General features: G+C 44.8%; 1 protein-coding gene across 1 annotated transcript in view; it reads right to left on the reverse strand.

Annotated features, from left to right (window-relative positions):
- pou2f2a (POU class 2 homeobox 2a) overlaps positions 1 to 6,662 on the reverse strand; it is a 59,446-nt gene extending 52,784 nt beyond the window's left edge. Inside the window, exon 1 of the mRNA XM_072371128.1 lies at positions 6,297 to 6,662. Within this exon, the coding sequence (XP_072227229.1) occupies positions 6,297 to 6,396 (100 nt within the window). The 5' untranslated portion in view covers positions 6,397 to 6,662. The remainder of the gene's footprint in view (positions 1 to 6,296) is intronic.
- Between the last annotated feature and the right edge of the window lie 17,166 nt (positions 6,663 to 23,828).

Below are 23,828 nucleotides of genomic sequence, written 5' to 3' on the forward strand. Positions count from 1 at the left end.
GTGGAGGAGGGCCGCGTTTACCTGGACTCTTTTCCTTCTGCGTGTGTCTAATGGCCTATGAATGTTTCCACGGTAACAATGGGAGTATGAGCCAGTTGGATGGACCGACGCACGGACAGCGGCGAGGGGAAGCAGAGTTCAGAGAACCGTTTTCGGATGTGGAGACTTTTGCTTCATATGTGCTCAGCAGGTGGTGTCCATGAGGTGAAATGGGGTTTATTAGCTGTGACAAAAACAAAAGGTGTGTGTGTGTGTGTGTGTTTTCAGTGCTGCGTACACAGGTTTGTGCACGTGGGAAGAGATGATATATCCACAAACACCAGCCGTGACAGTTCCACATCTGCACAATGAAAGCTCCACATTGGTTTTAAGAGGTGTGTGGGAGGAAATATCTGACATAGCCTTTTTAAAACTTCAATAAAGTTGCAAATAAAACGCATAAAAGTTAATTTAAAGTCCAGCGGTCAAGCTTAAGGTAGCAACCATCTCAGCACTGTTCAGCGAGGAGGTTAAATAAAGAAAAAAAGCAACTTCAGCTGCACTTCAAAGCCTTTTATTCCTCATCAGGGACAGCCGACCCTAATGTTTACCCCACATTTGTGCCTTTGTCTGTCCCAAATTCAATAGTAACTGGACTTGAACAACAAGAAGAGGTCCAGCTGGCTGTTATTCCAACTCTTCTAGCATTGCCTGCTCTTCCATTAACACATATGATCCTCCATTTCTCCACTTCTCACAAAGACAGAACGACTAATTCCTCCACTTTCTTCTTCTCTGCCTCCCCTCCTGCACAGTGCTCTTCTTCTACCTCCCTTTTATGGCAGCAACGTGGCTGTTCTGTGCAGAAAGACATGATGTGGTTCATTCTAAGGTAAAAACAAACTATGATTCATTTAGCAAAGCGATTAGATCCTGATAGAAACATAGTTATTAAAATAAGTATTTTTGTCCTCACTGAGCTGTTATTGTTGCACACTCAGCAACTTTACAGGGTTCTTGTTCACCAAACCTCTTTTTACCTTTTGAATAGTCTGGATTATTGAGCAAATGCATGCTTTTATTAAACATTTAAGCTTTGTGCATCAATAAATAACAAAGCCAACGACAACAGAATGTAGAAAGCTCAACAATCAATCAGACCGAGCCGAGCACCAACACTAATTCTACATGTTAAATCATCCTTATAAGACGGGGTCTGACGCAGTTAAGTTGAATCCAGATGTTCCCGATGGCCGATTATAAGCTTTGTGGCCCTTTCAAAGAAGAACAACGATGCAACACTGATCAAAGCTGATGAAAAACGCTCAGAAACGTGACGGAGACACGCGAGTTTCATCGTTTTCAGCTTTACTTCAAACACGAATGAGCACGACTCGCTAAATGCTAATTATGAGCACTGAGCAGCGTGTTACTGACTCACAAACATGTAAAGAGATGCGATTAACTAACACCTGCATGCATCTCAAACTGCAGCGACAGATGCGTCCTCAGACGGAGTTTCTGAGTGTGTGTGTGTGTGTGTTTCAAAGCCCAGGGTGGGAGTGAGGCAGCTTAATGCAATAAAGCATGTTGTATTGACATCTGTGTTGTGTCTATTGATTCCCCATTATGGAGCTAACAAACCCGCCTGGACGCTTTGTCATTCGCAATCACGTTAACACAGAGACTCGCCGCCAACGCCGCCCCTTAAAAACCTGATTCACGCACACACACAGGCGTGCATATCAAGGCAGGTGTTGCACACTTTGTTGCATTCCTACACATCCGTGGCAACTGTTCATGTCACCACACACAGTCCCAATCCAGCTCCAAACAACAAACTCTCATGCACACACACACACGCGCACACGTGGGATGGTGGGAGAGAAGTCAATGCTGGCTAATCAATACTGGTGGAAGGTTAAAACCACTCACACAATGGGCAGCTATGAGCTTCTTGTGGTTTACCACACATGCCGGAAAGATCCATAACTGACCTCAACGTGCAATTATTGAATCGTCTACCTGCCTGCGCACACACAGGACTTCACACACACGTGAGTTTGTGATATGCATTCATTTTCTGCTCTCTCCATAAACACACACACACACACACACACACACACACACACACACACACACACACACTGTATTGCAGCTCATTTACACACATTCAGAGGAACACACCCGTGTGTTCATCCTCACAAAAGCAGCTCCCCAACCGAGCGGATTTTTAAATAAATAAAACACTAAACAAACCTGCAACTGCACAAAAAGAGCGCTTTCACATGCACACACACACACACACACACACACACACACACACATTGAAAGCCAATTAATGGAGGCACGGTGGGTTCTGCTCAGGCTCAGCCTGGTGCTGCCCAGACACCACAACCCCCTCCTGGGCTCTGCGAGGTGAAGATCCTGGGTGTGAGGGAGGCAGTTATCAGCAAGCACGGGGGCACTGTGTGTGTGTGTGTGTGTGCACGTGTGCACGTGTGAAGGCCTGTGCATGTGTGGGCAGCAGGTCTCTGCTTTGAACTTAGCAATAAAAGTTTCTCTGCAGCGTCGTTAAAGGAATACAACTTTTCGTGTTGCAGCGTTTCGTTGCCGTGGTAATCTGTGACCATCATAATAAGCTTTGTTTGTGGCGTTTTTTTAATATTTAAATAGTATTTTTGTTCGATTGTGACGTCTCAACAGTGCAGACAAGCGGCTGGAAGTGAACGGGTCGGACCAGAGGCTGACATGAACGGAGCAGCCAACATAAATAAGGCATCTCTCAGTTTTATATGGGCCCTGGAGGATTTTACAGTGGTGCGGATAAAATAAAAGAGCATTTAGATTTCCTTTGTTGGGCTGCAGCTACAGGTCCCCTCTGAAACCCTCTGATCAGACCCGTGTGCTGCACCGAACAGGAGGATCTGATGCTGAATGTTTAGCTGGAAAGATCAGCTTCTCCTTTCTCTTCTGTGTTGATTTACATTAGTTTGGCTGTTACTGGAAATATGCTGAAGTAGGAACATGTTCACATGGGGGAAGAAACGCCTCGACCTGTGGATTATCTGCATACTTCACCAGTTAAAGGATTGTTAATTAGTGGGCATTTCTCAAACAATTTGGGATCAAACTGACCATAAACTGGATTTCCGTTAGTGTGAGAGGTGAAAAAGGTGATGAACCAGAGGATTTACTGTCAGGTGCCACAACTCAAGTCTCCAAACACAAATCTACAGTATTTTCTGAAGGTCTTTCATAGTTTTTCTTTAGACACTTTCTGCTTTTCCACTCATTTCCACTCATTTTCCTCTTTGTTAAGCCACTTAACTCTGACCTATGAGCCATTCAGGCAGAAAAAAGGCTCCTAACTCAAGGGCTGAACCAGTGTTGTGTCGACACTTAACAGACAACTTGGCAAAGAAGCCATTTTAAACTGGATCTTTAGGCACTTTGTTACCAGCAGCCTGTCACAAAGACACATCATTTGTTCCCATTTCTTTAGCTGCATCTATGAAAAACAGCAAAGAAAACACAGTTTGACAGACAGAAAATAGGATTTCTGCAGCAACAAGGTGATTCCCAAAGAGCTATTAGCTGAAAACTTGGCATATTACTTGGTTCAGACCAAATATTCACTTTAAAACTGTACAAACTCTGCTTTTGCCTCGTTTTTCTGTATCTATATATATATATGTTTGCACACGTTTCAGTAATTCACAGCATCCATCTAATATTTTCCAGGAAATATATGAAGAAATGAGGCATTTTGTACATGTAAATAACATATAATCAGAATTCCCTCCAGCGGTTTTTTTAAAAAGTGTTTCAGTGTGTGCAGCTGAGCTGAGGTTAGTAGTTTCAACACAGTTTAAGAGTCGAGCCGACAAAAAAAAAAAGCCCATAAGCCCTCGGTTCAGATCCACTGCAGAGCCACTGTCTGCTAGCGTCTGCTGTTTGGGACCGTCCCCCCCCCCTCATCCCAGACTTTTGACACCCCGTCTGTGCTCGCTCTAAAGCAAACACACCCAGACGCTCACACACTTACAGGTGCAGCCTATCTCAGGCGCGCACGCCTCAAACCAGAGGGAGGCAGAGAATTGTGGGTAACGGACTTAGCTAAAGTGGCTTACGGGGCCCGACCAAACCACACAAGGCAAATCCAATTCAACCACCCCGCTGTCTGCAGGGAGCGAGGCGGACAGAAAGACGGCGAAGTTTGTATTTTCACGTCAAGTGAAGACTTCACAGAAATGAAAAAAAAACAAGAGGAAAGGATGGATTCTGGGTCTCTGTCCCTCCTGAGAGCATCAATGGAAGATGGAGGAAAGAGAAGAAACAACCGGGTAAAGGAGGGATGAGTGTCTGCCCTCTCGCACGCTTTATTCCTCTCGTGTGTATTGGCTGCTTATCACACTGCTGTGCTGAAGTAAAAAAGCAGCCGGTACAGGCACTCTGACCCTTTTATTTCCTCACACGTAATGCACCAGAGAGACGAAACACTGCTGGCTCACCCTCACACACACTTTTCTTTCCATTTTCTGAATTTATTTCTGCTTCTTATTTATAAATCCACACATTCAGCCCCCCCTCTCCTCCACTGTTATCAAAGTGACAGATTCCTTCATGGAGTCTTTATTGTGCTGTGTTTTGTATTTATTTTAACTATTAAATTATTCATTATTTCCCCTCTCAGTCACTTCTTTTTTCCTCTGCTTTCTTTCGTGAAATTCACCATTTCTGTCACCTGTTAATATGCCGATACTTTAACCCTCTCGTTCATTTATTATTCATTTATGCACTCAGTCATTCTCTTATTCACTCAATCATTCATTCGCTCCCTCCTCCTTGTTCTCCCATCAGCTCTTTTGCTTTAATTTCTTAGCGGACCAGCAGAGAAATTGACCCCTCCCCCCCTAAACAGAAGCTAGCGGTTATATGTCGCTGTCAAAGCGGCCAGAAGCAGCTCTCATTAAAACCTCAACCGTTTTTCTCCTCCTGACACCTACTTAGGGTGATAGCCTGAATTACCCCAGCACGGCTCGGCATGGATCAGCATGAACACACACACACAATATGTCTTCTGAGGCTTCCACCTGGTTGGATGAAGCCTCAAACACACGCTGGGATTTAGTTGGAAATGTGACCAAAACGTTTTAAAATTCCCAGAAAGCAGGCGAGTTAAAGCAAAATCAGGAAAGCAAAAACAATAAAACTCAAATATGAAAGAGCAACACGAGCTGCAGTCTGAAAAGTGACCTAAACACGTCACATTTAGACCTGGATACTCGAAGAAAACTGGAAATATCACAGAGTATAAGCACTGTTTTAGAGGAACATTACGGTGGCAGAAACTATCACCAAAAGCATTGCAATTATTGGTCACAAGCAACTTTATAGTGAATATGAGGTATTAAAACAGGTCATTATAGTCAGTAGGTATTGATTGACAGACCCACTCTAAGTCCCTGCAGTAATCAGATAATAAAGTCCAATTTTTAGCAGTTTTTGCCAGAGATTTTAATACTTAATCTCTTAGAAAACATCCCTTTCTTCCCTTTTCGCATCATCTCTGCTGTTGGAAAACTTTCTCCCTCAGCCAACTCAGACTCTCGTTTTTCCCAATGTGGGCCCAGTCAGGGATCAATGGATCCGGATCAATAGATGGCCATGAATATCACCCCCAAACCCCACCAAGAAAGGCTGGAGGAGACACAGATGGGATGGAGGATGAGATGGATGGAGTGTGGCGCTTCTGTGGGACTGTGATGGATGCTAATGAGCCAAATATTCATGCATCCAATTTTGGGTGTTTTACATCTTGGATTTGAGTGCAAGTAAGTGTTCTGGTCAAACTGGTGCAATTACTAATTTCCTTATTGAGGAAATGGGAAAATACACCGTTTTGAACTTGTATATGTAGTTTTTAAACTTTCGGCCACTTCGCTAAAATCATTTCAGTAATTTAAAACAAAGCAGAAAAATTAGTTTTTGAAGAATCATTAAAAATTCAAAGAAGTTTCCTTAAAATAATCTGAACACTGGCAGATTTTTTTAAGAAAGAAAAAACATGGAAAGTCTGTAAATTATGTGGGTTTTATCACGTAGAGAATTAGAATATTTACATGTAATTAATTCGTCTTTTTTTACATTTAACCTCCACTGAGCGGCAGAGGAATTTGAGGCAAAATAATGATAAAAAATGTGCAGAATTGTTGCTAAATTTAGCAGGAAAAAGGACGTGAGGTTCTGAGCGGGGCTGATTCTTTGTGTAGGAGCAGTGTGGAGAGAAAGGGACCCGCGCGGAGGCAGCTTACCGGGGCTGGTCCGCGGAGCCAGCGAGGACTTGAGTCTCCAGGCGCTGAAGTCTGACGCTGTTCTCTGAAAGACGAAGGGGACCGGCAGGGGGACAAACATGGTCCTCTGTCGACCTGGTGGCCGTTGCTTTTTTTTTTTTTTTATCTTAGTCTCACTTTTCTTCTCCTCTTATCTGCCGTCCAGCTGTCGTTCTTTGGCCTGTCTTCGTTTGCTCTCCAGGTTTGTGGACAGCCGCTGGTGAGGATGCTGGGACGGTGTCGGGGGAAAAAAAAAAAGAGATCAAGTGTTTGTTTATTTCTTCCGTGAATCGAGTCTTTACCTCAACAGATTCACATTTGTCTAATGTTAGATTTTCTACAGCTCTGGTACACGGATGGATGCTGTGGTCCTTTGACTTGAGCCTCCTCGGAGTCCGGCAGATCAAACACACGGCGATCTGCGGGGCGCGCAGCGGACACCGTTTGGCTTTGGGATATAAATAAAGCTACCAGTGTTCATCCATACAGGCTAATGCAGCTTGCAGGGTGACTGGCCGTTGGATATCTGTTAACATCGCACCCATGTGAATCTAGTGCAGTCGGAGCTTCTCTCTTTTCAACACAGACACAATCGGGCTCAGTTTATTGTGTCCAGACAGCTGTGCGTAAAGATCGCAGCGGCTCGCTGTGTCCGTCCGGCTCTGCTTTGGTTTGGGCTTGGATAAGATGGATTTCTCCTCCTGTACTGTCATTAAAAGTCTCGAGCACTGTCCACCCGTGAATCCTCGGAAAGGAAAAATGGGGAAAACTGTCCGCATAAGACTGGAGTTCTTCTTTTTGGTTGTAAAGATTTGGTTTGTAGCTGGCTGGTCTGAAGAATACACGCGCATAAAGCGACTTAATAATAAAAAAACATTATTTGGCAAAAGACAGAAATAATCAAATAATAAAGTAAGGCTACGCAGGCACCCCCTCTCTGACTTTCGCTCCTCCCTCTCCTCCCCTCGCTGTATCTCTCTCCTTTCTCTTGCGGGGGTCACTAATTAAAGCAAAATCGATAGAAAAATAAACGAGAGTCCATATCTATCAGTGCGCCAGTCCTCCGGTTTCCTCTTCAACGGAGAGCGACAAAAAGGGGGAGCCCCGTTCCTATCGCGCTGTGGTGTCTTTTCTCTGGCGCTGCTCCTCCATCCGCCGGCGTGTATCGCTCTCTGTCCACCGCTCGGTCTTTCTCCGCGTGTATCCAGTCGGTGTGCGCGCGCTGATCAGTTTATTTTGGGAACCTCGGTGGTTTTGGTCCGACACCGCGCAGCTTGAACGCACTCTGGCACGGCGGAGCGCTTTGGCCGGGAGACAGACTGTGAGATACCCAGCCCCCCCTTTCCCTTACCCGTCTTCCCTCCCCTCTCCGTCTCCAACCCCCCCTTCCTCTCCCCCCAACACACACTCAAATATACACATACATATACGCAAACTCACAGCTCCATCCTCTGGTAAACATTTTGTTTTTTTCCTGAACATTTCTACGCGTTTCTGTGTGATCCGTCCAGCGCTGGAACTTGGTGACCGCGCACGTGCTTACAGGCTTATCCATTAGATTTTTATTTCCAAATCTGTAACATTTTCAAGTGAACGTGTCGTCACACATCCGCACTTTCTACCAGCATGATCTCGTCAGATTCACCCAATTGATCTTCTGATTATTTCATTATAATGAAGCCAATAATCACATCATCCCCGGCCTCCGAGAAATCGATCGCCTCCTCACAATGTGCGGACATGAATTCAAAGAGAGAGGGGGGGCTTTGATGCATATTTCAGCAGGTGGATCTCTCCCTCTCCCTTATATAGATTTACGTGGCCTACACAAGGTCACCTGCAGCACTCAAATAATGTATTTCTTCTCCTCAGAGGTGGATAATCAAAGCCTACGGAGTCACGCGCGGGTGTTAAATTAGTCATTATTTTGGGGCTTGGGAATGCCACGTGCTTTTGTGCGTAAAATGTGCGTAAAATGTCAGTTGAGCTGAATTTAAATTGCATGTTTTTCCCCATCAAGGGTCGCGGTATATGCGCGTGTGTCCGTGGAAAGGTGACTCTCCGCCTCATTCCGCGCTGCGCGTTTACACTCCAGATTATCACCAACATGGATTTTTTTAAATAGAAAAATCCATGCGCTAAATATCGCAGTCAATACAAGAAAATCGACCCAAAGCGCGCACACCTCTCTATCTCCCTCCTCCCGCATACACTCCGAGGTGAGACTGAGCCGTTAATAAGTTATCGATCAATTATGGCCCTCATAGTTAGAACGGCCTCGGGCTCTTTGCCAATGCTAATGTCCATGCAGGGAGAGGAAAAAAAGCCTATAAACCACCTGCTACATGGATCATCAGAGGCCTCCTGTACTCACTACAGCTGCAGTACCCTGCCTCTGTCTGCTGGTAGTAACCCTGCTGCGTGTTTTACTGCTAAAGCAAGTCAAATCCACCATTACTGCTGCTGCTTTACATTTATACTGCAGCAGAAAGTTCTGTTGCTACTATTAAAGCTACTATAACTACCACTGATGCTATTAGGGGGAAATTAACCCCCTGAAGTGTCTACTTAGCTGGATTCGACTGTAGTTTAAAGTTAGAGCATCGTAGCTTCACTCGTGAGCCAAGATGTGTTGCAGGTTTAAGGTAAAGTGAAAGAAATCTGAAGCCATCTGACAAAAAACTGCAAAAGAAATGTGAATCAGACACGTTTTATTGATGATGAGTGAAGCTAATAAACCGAGTTTTAACCGAGTAGCAGTAGTTGTCCCAACTGGAAACTAACCTGAAGGAGGGGTTAAAAAAAACCAACAGCTGTGGTGGACATCCACAAAAGGAAAATGGAGAGAACTCTTCTCAAGGATTTACCTTAATCTCTGGGAATATCTGGAATATATCTCATTTGGGAAGCAGCTGATCGGTCAGAGTCGATCAGCTCAGACGGGAAACAGCTGGTGAGTCATTTTTCATCTTTAAAGGTCCAGAAAGCTGTTTTCATTCCTCTTAATGTGTGTGTGTCGTCTTCTTTGGGTAAAAAGCACCTAAAGTGAGAGCAGAAACCTTTTTGGGAAGTTTTTTAACCTTTTATTATTCAGGTTTTCTGGATGGAAAGCGGATCATTACTGTAGATTATGTGGAAGAAGGGTGGGTGGAGGAAGGAAGACATCAGCACAAATGCTGGAACAAGATGGCTAAATTACAGCAAATGTGACGACAGTTTGGCTGTTTTTGCTCATTTTGCTTGTTTTAACAGAATATTCACAGCAAGATCCCTTAATTTAAAGATGAACTTTTCTTTTTTATTCATTTTTGGTGCAGTTTGTTTGAACTAATTCATTATTTCAGCTGAACATTCTCAAAAAGGTGCTTTTAGTCGTAGAACTTTAAAAAAATATAAATATTCATTAAAATAAGTGAGTTTTTCTCTTTCCATCGTCACCTCGTGCACGCTCAGGACGGGAGATCCAACCAAAGAGAAGCTTCAGTGCAATCTGTTGCTTCTTTCTTTTCTTTTTTTTAACTAATTTTGAATTTAATTCATATTTGATTGGATTCTAATTGGCCTGAACTGGGCTGTTCCTTTCATTTGGTGCTTTATAAATAAAACTGATTTTTTTAAAACATCTATTCATAAATATATCTCATACTTTTTAAAGACATTTGGAAAAAAAAGGGACAGATTTTGACTCAAAGATGAAAATGCTGCAGATAAACTGAGGTTTCTGTTAGCTGTTGTGCAGCTTCTTTACGAGTTAAACTGAACCCACTTTCCACGGTTCCCTTCAGAGAAATACTGTCCTAATTCTGCTGCTGTGGCCTAAAGTATAACCATAAGTTCACGGCTGTTCGTGGTGTGGTTTTGCTCCGATACTTCAGCATTTGTTCTTAATCTCAGGCGTGTGTCCGATCAGAGCATTTCCCTTAAAAGCTGCAGCGTTTGATGTGATCTATGCAAAGACACACGTCACATCACAAAAGAGGGCCCCACATTTAAAAAAAGCCCACTCCCCACTGACAGATGACATCCGCGTGCCCAACAAGAGGCACGGGCAGCAAAAAGAAAAGGAGCAGGAGGAGCAGGAGGAGGGAGAGGCCGAATAAAGAAGCGACCGGTTGTCCCTCAAGAGCCCCCCTCACCAGAAGAGGGCAAACGCAGAGGAGCCCCGATCCAAACTCCTTCCAGACAAAAGCAATTATTTCTTGCAGAATATAGTGTGTTTTGTGCGTCCATCGCAGGGAGGGGCGAGGGGGGGGGCTGAGGATTTGAAGGAGAGGTGAAGAATATGGCGCACGGCGGGCCTCATCAATAGCAATATGTTCTTTTTCCCTTCTGTAATATCTCTGCCTTTATAACTACTCTGCAACCTGCTGTGGTGGTTGCTTTGTCTGACATCGTGGGCTTATGGGCCGGAGTGGACTCTGATCAGCACACACACAAAGAGACAGCGGTATGAAAGCCGCCTGAAATAGACTCTCCCTTTCACGTGTCAGAGCAAACCTGTTGTTTCTGAACAGGAAACCAGGAATATTCATGATTTTACGAGCCCAAAAGGAGACGATTTCTGCTTCATTCTGTCACACAAAGGCAACTTTTACACGCCGAACGCATAGATAAGTTCAACTGCTCCGAATTAGCCGGATTTAGAGTTTTATCGAAATGAACCAAACACATCCAGACACACCAAACGGCAGGAAAAGATCTCATTGTGTGAGTGTGAGTGTGAGAGAGAGAGAGAGAGTTCATTGTTAAATGGCAGTGTCATGTTGACAAACGAGTTGGTTGAATTAAATTCTCCCTCATCAATAACGAGGGGGGGCCAATCAATACCAGCTTACAATTATATCACCACATACTGCTCCGCTGCTGCTGTAACCACACACACACACACACACACACACACACACACACACACACACACACACACAGCAGGAGACAGCGAATGAAATGGAAGAATCATGACCAGGCTGTTACACGAGGCCTAATAAACACCATAAAATATTCACACGTGTTGAAGGAAAGAGAACGATTGCGTCGCTGTTGGATTCCTGTTGAAGGCACACAGACGGCGTAACGCACACTCCTGCACGTGCACACACACTCCTGCACGTGCACACTCAGACAGACCGCTGGAGAAAGCACACGCGTTATTTTCAGCCTCTCTTTCTATACATCTCTCTCCTTTTCCGCTCGCAGACTGACCAACTAATCAATTCTGACAGGTTGTCAATAGGCCGGTCCCGGCCCTGCCGATACCTCTCCCACGTATCCATTATTCCTCTCGGGCCGCGGAGGACAAACAAAAGAGTAAAACACGATGCCGTCGATGCGCCACCTTGATACGATCATTGAGGCAGATCAATGCTCTTGCTTACAGCTCATGAGCTCGGCTCGACCTCTGGAAATCACAGCGAGCGTGAAAATCGGTCTGTGCATACGGATTCTCGCTCATCGGGCGCGTTTCTGGGCTCTTATCTCGAGTGGTCGGGGATTCTGTTCATGTATATTCTCTTTCATTTCACGCGGTAATTTTATTCCAGCTTTGAAGATATTTTTCCTCCCCTGAATTCGCTCGTGTTCGTATTTCACACGTGTTCTGCATCCTGTTTCATCCCGGATTGGTTGTAATGGATTTAAGATGTAAAACGCATGGGGGGGGGGGGGACGTATCGACTTTTTTTTGCTTTTATTCGACCATCCAAACGTGCACGTAAATGCAAACACATGCAACAAAGCCCAGAAACAGCAGATCTGAACATGCATCCCTGGTTCTTCAGCCCAAACAGCTTAGCTTAGCACAAACACAGCATCAAGGCTTGAAGTAATGCCGATGACATGGATGGAGCTTTCCAACCCATGTAGCCCCATGTGTGTGTGTGTGTTGCAGAGGTGGGGGGGGGTGAGAGCTTTAAACACCGAGAGGATCAGACCCGGCTCTCCTGGACACCATGGAATATGATCAAGAGGAAAGACTGAGTGTGTGTGAGCAGACTGATAGCAAGAAAAAGGTGTTTAAACATCATCCCTCAGAAAGTATTGTGGTGCTGAAATAGCAGGTCTTACAGCTATTAGAGCAGATTTTAAAGCAAACATCTAAAAAAAACTCATTTCCAGAGAAGTGAAGAAATGCAACAAAAATTTAATCTGGAATTTTCATTGGAATCCTTTTTTTTTTTTTCTGTGTGTCCGACTGGCTTCATTATATTTAGAAAACTGAACCAAATGTAGAATCTGAAGCAGCAACACTCAGTAAAAGTTGTTCCAGACTCATGTTTCCCATCGTGTTCCTTCAGCTTCCTTTAATGACTCTTTTTAATGATTTGGGACCTGAGTTTTTCACAGGAATCTGAGTCCATTCCTGCTGAATCCCAGATTCCAGCTGCTCAGCAGTCCCTGGTTGCTGTTGTCTGGTTCTCCTCTTCATGATGCTCCAACATCTGCAGCAGGAGACAGATGTGGACTGCAGGCAGGCAGCCGAGCTCACACACTCTGTGTGTCTGAAGCTGCTGGAAGTCCTGCAGAATGAGGTCTGGCACCGTCCTGCTGAAATAACCACAGAAGTCACCTTGATGGCAGCATCTGTCTCTCCAGAACTCCAACATCCAGCTGTGCATCAGTGGTACCTTCACCCAGATGAAGCCCTCCATGCCATGGACTCTGATGCAGCCCCAGACCATCACAGACGCTGGCTTTAAACCTTCCTCTGAGAACAGCCTGGATGCTCTTTCTCATCAGTTTTTCCCAGAAGCAGCTGAAACGTGGACTCATCTGCCCACAGAACACGGGTCCACTGTCTTTCTGTCCCTCTGAGATGAGCTGGAGTCCAGAGAACTGGGCCGTGGTTCTGCTCAGAGCTGATATATGGCTTCCTCCTGGTGTGATGCAGCTTCAGCTCACATTTCTGGATGCAGCCGTGGACTGTGTTGAGTGGAAATGCTTTTCCCAGCTCCTCCTGAGCCCATGTGGCTGTATGGATCATGGTGGCCTGACGGTTTCTCCTGCAGTGCTGCCTGAGGGCTCCGAGCTCATCCAACAGGGCTTTCTGTCCTTGGCCTTTCCACACTGAGATTTCCCCTGAATCTGTTCACTATATTCTGCTCTGTAGCTGCTGAAAGACCAAAGTTCTTTACAGTCTGACTCTGAGGAATATTTCCTGAACTTATTGATGATTCTCTGATGGAGTTTGGCCCAAAGCGGTGAGCCACGACCCGTCCTTATTGGAGAGGCTGAACCTTTGGTGGAAGCTGCTTTTATACCCAATCCTGACACCCTCACCTGTCAGCAGGTAACCTGCAGGAAGACCTCCCAACTTCTTCTATTTCAAACGTTTGAGAATAATCCTGAAGATTTTATATTTGTGAGCTGACAGAGACGCACCTCACAGGTCTCCTTCCCTTCGCAGAAACCTTATAATCCCTTCCCCTGTGCTACATAAACACCTGACTGACCTCCCAAATCTCTCTTCTCTGCTTCTTTTTCCCCACAGTTACCCTCCACACGCCTCCTATCTCTCCATCACACACTTGTTCGCGCGCAGCCTCACGATCGCACGCAGACACTCGCACGTTGGTGCTCAGCCTGCATGGCGTTCGCGGAGAGGAGGGAAGACGGACACACGGGTCTGTGTGTGAGTGGGTAGATTTAGAAGTGGGGATCAATGAGAAATGTAGAAATCAATGCACTTAGCAGTGGGAAATCAATGAGGCCTAATCGGGATGCCAATGGCACAAGTCAAAACAATTAAGAGGGAAGAAAAATGTTTAACAACCCCTCAGCCTCACCCCACCCCGATGCTTACACAGGGGCCGGGGAGAGATGGAGGGAGGAAGAGAAGTAATGCAAGAGACGCTGAGAATGTCGAGAGGAGGATAACAGCGATGGCTGGATGTGGGTCAGCGGGGTTGAATGTGTTTACCTTGTAAACTAACCTGGAAAGTTGCAGGTTTGATTCCAGGTCAGTGGCTCACATCGCTTCATCTTTCAGCTCAAGCCTGCGTTGTTCTGGTCGACTTTAACTGGGGAAGCCACTGAAAGACAAGCAGAAGGTGGCAAATACAACCGTAAATTTAAAAAAAAAAAAAGGATGAAAATCGGACTTTAGACGCAGCACATTTCATATTTTATCTCATCAACACATTTCAGGCGTAACGCTGCAAATCTGCAGACTGGAAGTGAAGAAACGAGGGCATATGGGGGGGTTATTTGGTGGATTTTTAATCAAATTAGTGTTAAAACAGGAATCCAGAAAAGCTTAGATAAGAAACTTTCTCACCGGCTGATCCAATATTTTAGGGAGACAAAAGAGTACTTTGGACTGAAGATGATCTAAGCCCTAAAATCTGAAAAATGTAGTCATTTACTTTGACTTTTATTTAATTGCAGACATAATAAACTAAAGATATTTGAAGCTTTTTCCTGTCAACCTAATCTAGTTCGTTAATAAACATCCAGTTTTACATTTCAGACCTTTTCCCACTTTGTTTCCTTCTGCCGACACTTAAAGCCGTTCTGACTCTGAGGAAACCAGGTGATGCAGAGTTCCAGCTGTTATTTTGTCCCATTCTTCCTTAAACAGGTCTTAAGGTGTGCAGCAGTGCGGGGGGGTGGTTGTTTCTCTGCTGGGGACAGGTCAGGACTGCAGGCAGCCGGTCCAGCACCCTCTTCTTCCTCAGCCAGGCCTTTGGACTGTGGCAGAATGTGGTTTTCCATGGTCTGCTTGAACAATGCTGGGACGTCCCAGGAAAAGATGTGGCCCTGAAGGCAGCATATGTTGCTGTAAAATCTCAGTGAACTTTTCTGCATTAATGCTGCCATCACAGAAGTGGAAATTAGCTTTGCCCCCTGATCCAACCCCATACCATCACAGAGCCTGGCTGCAGGGACTGGTTGCTGACAGCAGGCTGGATGCTGCTTTTGCTCCATTTCTTCCAACAAAGATGTGGAATACTGATGGGTCTGACCACAGCACACGTTTCCACCGTGTGACGGTCCATCCCAGACGCCTCCGAGCCCAGAGAAGTGGACGAGGTTAACATCAGGCTTCTTTCCTGCACAGTAAAGCTTGTGAATGGAACTCTGTATTGTGGTGCTTGACAAAGGTTTCCACAGTAATCCCTTGTCCATGTGCTTCTATCAGCTGCTGATGAATGACGGTTCTTGAGGGGTCAGAGGTCACGGGGGTCCAGCTTAGGCTTGCTCCCTCGTCCTTTACACTGAAACTCCTCCAGATTCCTTGAATGCTTTAATGATATTCTGCTCTGTAGAGGCAGAAATATGCAGATCCCTTCCAGTCTTTCTCTGAGGAACATTGCTTTAAACTCCTCTGAACATCTTTGCTCCTCAAAGACTTTCATGGAAGCTGCTTTTGTACCAAATCCTGCCGACAATCACCTGTTGGCGCTTGTTTTTCAGGGGGCATGTTGCAGAACTGAATATATTAACACATGAAACATACTGGCTTCATAACGCCTGCAAACAAACTGCTTCTGATTCGTGTCGAATGTTCAGCAAACAGAAATGACTCAAACCGGCCTGAATGTGGCCCACATCTGAGGCTCGGGGAGACTTAAACAACACAAAAAGCGGCAGAATGACACGTTGATGGATAGTCCCCGTTGCCCTTATCCGAGCTCTTTTGAAGCACAAAATGTTCTTTATTTTCATTTCTTGCTCAGACAAAAAGGAACTTGTTGTGCACATAAAAATGAGATCTTTGCATGTGAAATATTCACCGTGTTCGGGCTTGAAAAATCGCAGTTAAAATTCAATCGTTCTCCTTGCAGACTTCCACAGAGGTCTCGATTTTTAAGGCCTCCGGTTATTACAGGAATCTGTTTTTCCCTCTTTGAAACATGTCAAAATCCATTTTACAGCCACTTTTCAACTCTGCAGAGGGAGAGGGTTTTTGATACTTAAGGTTTGAGAGTTGTACCACCTCAATATACCGAAAGAGATAAAGGGATAAGAAAGAACTGGGAGGGGAACAGGAGACGGGTTGGAGGCGAGAGGAGCAGTTTTGTTAAATGCTTCCTTCGACTTGTGAAAATTATCAATAAAAATATCTCACTTTGCTAAAGAAATCCAATGGAAGTGATGGAGCCGATAGAAACATGACCAGCTGCTCACCAGAGGGGTGGACGGGAGGAAAGAGAGGACCGCAGACAGCCTGTAGGACCGTGGCTGCGTTTGTGCTTTATGTGGAGCTGGGGGTGGGGGTGGGGTTGGTCCAGGGCCGATCGATAGCGGCAGGCTCTCTTACGACCCACGAGTTCCTCCTGGCTCGGCTGGCAGGCTGGAAATCAATGGGCTGGGCCAATAACTCAGGGTGGTGTGTGGATTAGTGAACTGTCAACTAATCAGAGAGTTCTTGAATCTGACACCGCAGCTATTAACCTATCGATATGACACTTGGCACCGACACACACACACATATATATATACATATATGTGTGTGTGTGTTGATGAAGGCGCACAGAGACAGTGCTGCGAGTGCCTGAAGGTGGAAAATTTGCATATATTTCCTTTTTAAACTGCATTTAGTCGATAAAAACATGCAAAATGCAAAATGTTCCCAGGTTTAATGCGATCTCACAGTGCAAATAAACTCATTAACAGTAAAACATTTGAGCATTTTAAGCTGCACATCAAAATTTAACAAAAGTCTCTGAACATATTTCAGAATACAACAAGTGTAATTTATTCTTTTTCTGCACGAGTCATTTCTAATATTTTCTCAAAGTAAGAAAAACAGGAAATCAGTGTAAAAACAGTGAATATCTGGTCTGAGCTCCTTTATTCTCCAACTCAGCCTGAACCCTCTGAGACGAGCTTTCTGTCATTTCTTTAAGGAGTCTTCAGGAATAGTTCTCCAGGCTTCTTGAAGGACATCCCAAAGCTCTTCTTTGGATGTGGGCTGCCTTTTGTTCCGTTCTCTGTCAGATGATCCCACACTGCTTCAATAATGTTGAGGTCCGGGCTCTGGGGAGGATTCATCCCTCCATAAGACCTGTTGCCACTGATTTTCAGTCCACTTCTTGTGTCATTTGGCACAGCTCAGCCTTTTCTCCCTGTTTCCCTTCCTTAAGAACGGCTTCTTGACAGCCACCCTTCCATGGAGACCATTTCTGATGAGGCTTGGGCCAACAGTAGATGGATCAGCTGAAGCTCCAGATGCATCTCTCAGGTCCTGTCAGGTCACAGCTGGATTTTTTCCTCTTTCTTAAGGACATCACTTTCAGATCCTGTTCATCTGCTGTAGATAGTTTTTTAGGCCTGACACTTCTTCTTTTGTCCTCCACTTGTCCAGTTTCCTCAAATGTTTAAAGGACACACTGCACACCATGCTGAGATATGCCAAGTTTTCAGCTAATAGCTCTTTGGGAATCACCTTGTTGCTGCAGAAATCCTATTTTCTGTCTGTCAAACTGTGTTTTCTTTGCTGTTTTTCATAGATGCAGCTAAAGAAATGGGAACAAATGATGTGTCTTTGTGACAGGCTGCTGGTAACAAAGTGCCTAAAGATCCAGTTTAAAATGGCTTCTTTGCTAAGTTGTCTGTTCTGTGTCGACACAACACTGGTTCATCCCTTGAGTTAGGAGCCTTTTTTCTGCCTGAATCAGTCATAGATCAGAGTTAAGTGGCTTAAAGAAAACAAAACAAAAAGGAAATTTCTTTGAAAATACAAGGACTGAAAATTACCCAAAGAAAAAAAAATATTGAAAGACCTTCAGAAAGCCTGAAGAACTATTCTCAACTATACCTTAAAATATTACTATAAAGTCTGCCTGGAATATATAAAGAAATGAGGGCTGCATCAACAGTATTCTTAGCCTGCGTGTTTTTCTGGAGCTTTGTTGGAAAATATTTGCACAATTTATAATTAAAACAGTCTTTTTATTCTGGGAAATTGCCTCTTCAAGCCTTTTCCAGGCCTAATCTAATCTAATTTAATCAGAAAACTAGCTGCAGAGTTTAATGCTGATGGAGAAAATAGAGCCAACAGTAAACTTTTAGTTTCCCAACTTATAACGACGTGGAAATGCAACCCAGTCTCAGCAGGAAACCTCTAATAACTGAAATAATAAGCTAATAGCGTGACTTTCTAACCGTAAAGAACTGTGTTCGAAGGCGGAGATGAGAAGCGAAGGTGTGGAGGTTAAAACAGGCGCTCCAGGTTTCATTTTGAGCCTTTTTTGAGCTTTAAATCTGCGTGTAACGGGGCCTTGTGCATATAAATGTCTCCATGTGGGCGGTTCGGTCGATGCAGAACCGGGTCAAATCAAACTTTCATTCACTGCTGATTTACAGATAATTTCAAATGACCAGCCATCCTCCAGTTTCATTCCACGGACTGCGAGGGCGCCGCCGCTTTGACCCCCGACCTCCACACGACTGATAGAAGTCAAGGCTGGTGAACAAGAAATTTCAATGCATTTCCAGGGTGAAATCTATTTGATGTCGCAGCAGCCGTGTGGCGAGCCCCGGCTCCGGCGCACTGAATACTTTAAACAAAATCCATGAAAATCTTTGCTCTCAGCTCGGAGGTGAAGCGCCTTACAGCTCCTTCTCTGACTCACTGCTCGGCTTATAAAGGTGACGGCTTCACCCTGCACAATATCTCTGCTTTTATTCATAGTTTCTATCCAGATCCTTTGGTGCCTTTTATCATGTAGACTGTGGTCTTTTCATATTCTCATGTTCTTATAGTGTGGAACTACAGGCTTATTCTGTGTCAAGGGTGCTGGTTCATTTTACATTACTCTCTTCTATTCTTCGGTTTCTCTTTTTTTTTTTCAGAGGGGAAGCAAAGGGAGATTATTTTGGGGGGTAAGTCCATTGAAACCGCTCTGAAATAACTTGACTTGGCATGTGCCTATACAAGGCTCCACAAAGGACTGCAGGAATACTATTCAGTAATGGGGTAAAGCAAGAGAAGAATCAGGACAAAAAGCCTGTGTGGGAGTGTGTGTGCAGCTGAGATGAGGGAGCAGAGGGTGAGCGAAATCACCTGCGAGAAACTAAGACAGGAGGAAAAAGGGATGAATGAGGAGCAGACGAGTGGAAAATAACAGGCAGCGCTTTAATTCATACAGGAGGTAAAGCTGTGCATTCGTTACTTCCTCAGAGACACTTTGCTCGTGATATTTAGGTTCAGATTAGATCATTTTTCTTTTAGTTTGTTTCCAGCTTCTTAGACTGAATGCACACATTGTGCCATTCTTCATGTTTAACCGTGGCAAGTGTATTTCCCAAGAGAACTGGGTGAGGAAGAGTAGAGTAAACAAAGCAGTGAGGGGGGGAAAAAAATGCAAGAAATGAACAAAAAAACAAAGCAGAAGAGAGAAGAAGCGGTGTCCAAAAATCAGAGGAGCGGCCGGTCTAATGATAAGAGCTGCAGAGTCCAGGGCTGAAAGAGAGAGGAATGGAGGCAGGTTACCGCATTACAGCCACCGAGAGAAAGGCGAGGGCAGAGGGTGGGGTGGGCCTCCCACACACTTCGGATTAGGAAACATATGCAGTGGAGTAGCGAGGGATTAGAGAGTGAACGAGAGCTGGGAGGAGGAAAAGAATGCTTTTTGGGAGGAGAGAGGGGTGGAAACAAGTACTCAGCCAGGCGTATTTCCACCCTGCTTTTATCATGCACCCCCCCCCCACTCACCTTCATCTCTGAACCTCTGGGATGATTGGGATGATTGGTGTGCGCCGGCGTGGAGGGAGACGAGGGAGGAGGCCGTCGCTGGAGCCGTCCTTAGAGCCGCTTTCTGCTGCCGATGTGAAGCAAACGTGAGGCGGATCGTCGTGATCGATGCTTAAAAGCTTTGAGATGAGGGCCGGTTAAATATTCAGCAACCGAGGGAAATGACCCACAAGTATCCGAGTAGCTGCAGGTCAACCTCGGAGGATCCTTTCCTCTTAAGGAAAGGAGGTGATTCTGTCATTTTCACACAGTTTTATTATCATCTGAATTCATGTAGATAAATGTGATGAAAACAGCTCTTAAAGCCAACTGTTTGGTGTGTGTTGCTGTGTTTATTTCATCTTTATTTATCGCCGTCGGCCATAAATCAAACTCCCTGTTTGGGATAATAAAAAGAACTTTTTCATTAATTGTCCGAATGGTTCTAGATTATATCCTGTTACACTAACATGATATCTATATTTGTGTAGAACGCAGCCCAAGAAACCAAAGAACACACTGTGCTGATTGTTGAATATGAGTTATTTTAATCTGCTTCTCCCTTTGTGCGGTTTTCTAACAAGTCGCTAAATAAATTAGGTCATTTTAAGACTTTTGTCTCGACTAAAACAACAATTAATTCAGAATTTTAGGTTTTTATGTGAAAAATGTGTGTTAATCATTCCAATAAAAAGAAGAAAATGCATCTTTTTCACCATCAGAGTTGTTTTCATGCAGCATCTCAGTTTGTCTGCACGTCCCGGCAGTAAAACGGTCCGAGGGCCCGTCCGGGTGCAACACCACGTGGCAGCAGGGCTCAGGTTCAGAAGGATCTGCCTGCTCTCAGGTGAGATACGGACCGCTCAACCAGCACAAAACTCCACTGAAAAAAGAAAAAAGACAACAAAATGTGCCTTTCAGCAGCTAATTATGAAGACCGGCTGCATCCTGTAGCAGGAAGGAGCTCCCAGTACCTCCAGATGGAATTTAAAACAACTGTTCACAGCTCCAGCTAACAGACATTAAGAGTCTTCTCTCCCCGACTCCAGCAGCTAACTCCGAATCTTATGCTTTAAACCAAGAATGTGCATCTAAATACTTAGGTGTTGTTCAAAGACAGAATGACTGAGATGCAGTGGGAGATTGCTGCCGTTTTTTAAACTGCATCCAGAACCACAGTTAGCACGCATGCTAACTCTGCTGCGGACGTGCTGCTGCAGGAAAAGGAAAAAGAGCACCTCAGAGGGCAGAAAACAGCCACAAAACACCAACCGGAGTTAGAAATAAGCTGTAAGTCAAGCTTGTGAAACAGAGCGAGGTATCTGACATGAACCCACGTTTCAGTTCGGTTCCTTTAGATTCCTTTAATTACTTCAATAGGTTGCCCACCCCCGAGGAGAAAGAATCAGTATTTATCTCCACTTGATCAGTCCGGTGACACGCCGTCTTCTTCTGTGGTATTGCACACATCTTGTGGTGCAGCTTTGCCTCAGAGTCCATAAAAAACACAGATATGTGGGGTTTGTTCTGTTTTAAGCTCAATAAGAAGCCTCGAATTCATTCATTTATCACCAACATGACAGAATGTGCATGTTTAAAAGGACTAAATCATTAAAAAAAGAAAGAAAGAAAAAGAATTACAGAGAAAGTTTTTTATCTAACAAAGTCTAAGACGGCATCTGGGGCTTTTCTTTCACTTTTACAGACTTCTGCAACAGAAAACTAATGAAAGAAAAGCACAAGTTGTCCCGTTAAAAAGGAAATAAAGAGTCTGACACTCAAAGTTTCCCACAAACTTTTACCTTTGACTGAAACAAACTCATTTCTGACGGCTGGATGTCAGAATTAATCATAATTATATGTTATTTTCTTACATTTGAAGGAAATAAAGTTGATTATTTAATGAATTAAAGCGTAAAATCATCAATGCAGATTCAGATTTACTGAAAGTATGAATATTTTATCATATTAATCTGGATTTAAATCACTTTATCTGCAATAATTCAGGCAGAAATGCTGCTGCGAATCATCAGGTTTGATAAATCTGATGTTCGAGGCGAGAATTTAACGCGACGCCTCCGGCTCGTCTTCACAGTGACAAACATCTGATGCAGGCTGAGGAGCCGGAGAGCGCGAGCGTGAGCGTGAGCGTGAGCGTGCACGCTTCATTACGCGTGTTACAAGTCAAGGCCGGGTGATGCAGCTGCAGAGCGATGAGGGATGGAGGGAAGTGGAGGAAGAGGAGGGGAAGGCTGCAGCTATCAAACAATCTTAAGAGCTCTGGATTCTTCTTTTGGTCGGTTTCTCTTTAATTCCTGTTTCACATCTTTGTGGTTTAAATAAAATAAAATAGTAGATAAAAAGAGTAGAATCATGATTCACAGTCACACACACAGTCACACAGTCACACACACACACACACACACACACACAGTCACACACACACAGTCACACACACAGTCACACACACACACAGACACACACACACACACACACAGTCACACACACACACACACACACACACACACACAGTCACACACACACACACACACACACACACACACACAGTCACACGCACACACACACACACAGACACACACACACACACACACACACACACACACACACACACACAGTCACACACAGTCACACACACACACACACACACACACACAGTCACACACACACACACACACACACACACACACACACACAGTCTCACACACACACACACACACACACACACAGTCACACACACACACAGTCACACACACAGTCACACACACAGTCACACACACACACACACAGTCACACGCACACAGTCTCACACACACAGTCTCACACACACACACACACACACACACACACACAGTCACACACACACACAGTCACACACACAGTCACACACACACACACACACACACACACAGTCACACACACACACAGTCACACACACAGTCTCACACACACACACAGTCACACACACACACAGTCACACACACAGTCACACACACACAGTCACACACACACACAGTCACACACACACACAGTCACACACACACACAGTCACACACACAGTCTCACACACACAGTCACACACACACACACACACACAGACACACACACACACACACACACACACACACACACACACACACACACACACAGTCACACACACACACACACACACACACACACACACACACAGTCACACACACACACACACACACACACACACACAGTCACACGCACACAGTCTCACACACACAGTCTCACACACACACACACACACACACACACAGTCACACACACACACAGTCACACACACAGTCACACACACAGTCACACACACACAGTCTCACACACACACACACACACACACACACAGTCTCACACACACACACACACAGTCTCACACACAGTCACACACAGTCACACACACAGACACACACACACAGTCACACACACAGACACACACACACAGTCACACACACACACACACACAGTCTCACACACAGTCACACACACACACACACACACAGACACACACACACACACACAGTCTCACACACAGTCACACACACACAGTCACACACACAGACACACACACACACACACACACACAGTCACACACACACACACACACACACACAGTCACACACACAGTCACACACACAGTCACACACACACACACACACACACACACAGTCACACACACACACACACACACACAGACACACACACACACACACACACACAGTCACACACACACACACACACAGTCACACACACACACACACACAGTCACACACACACACACACACAGTCACACACACAGTCAC

This window comes from Leuresthes tenuis, unplaced genomic scaffold (genome assembly GCF_036924035.1).
Source record: "Leuresthes tenuis unplaced genomic scaffold, fLeuTen1.0.hap1 SCAF_18, whole genome shotgun sequence".
Classification (NCBI taxonomy): domain Eukaryota; kingdom Metazoa; phylum Chordata; class Actinopteri; order Atheriniformes; family Atherinopsidae; genus Leuresthes; species Leuresthes tenuis.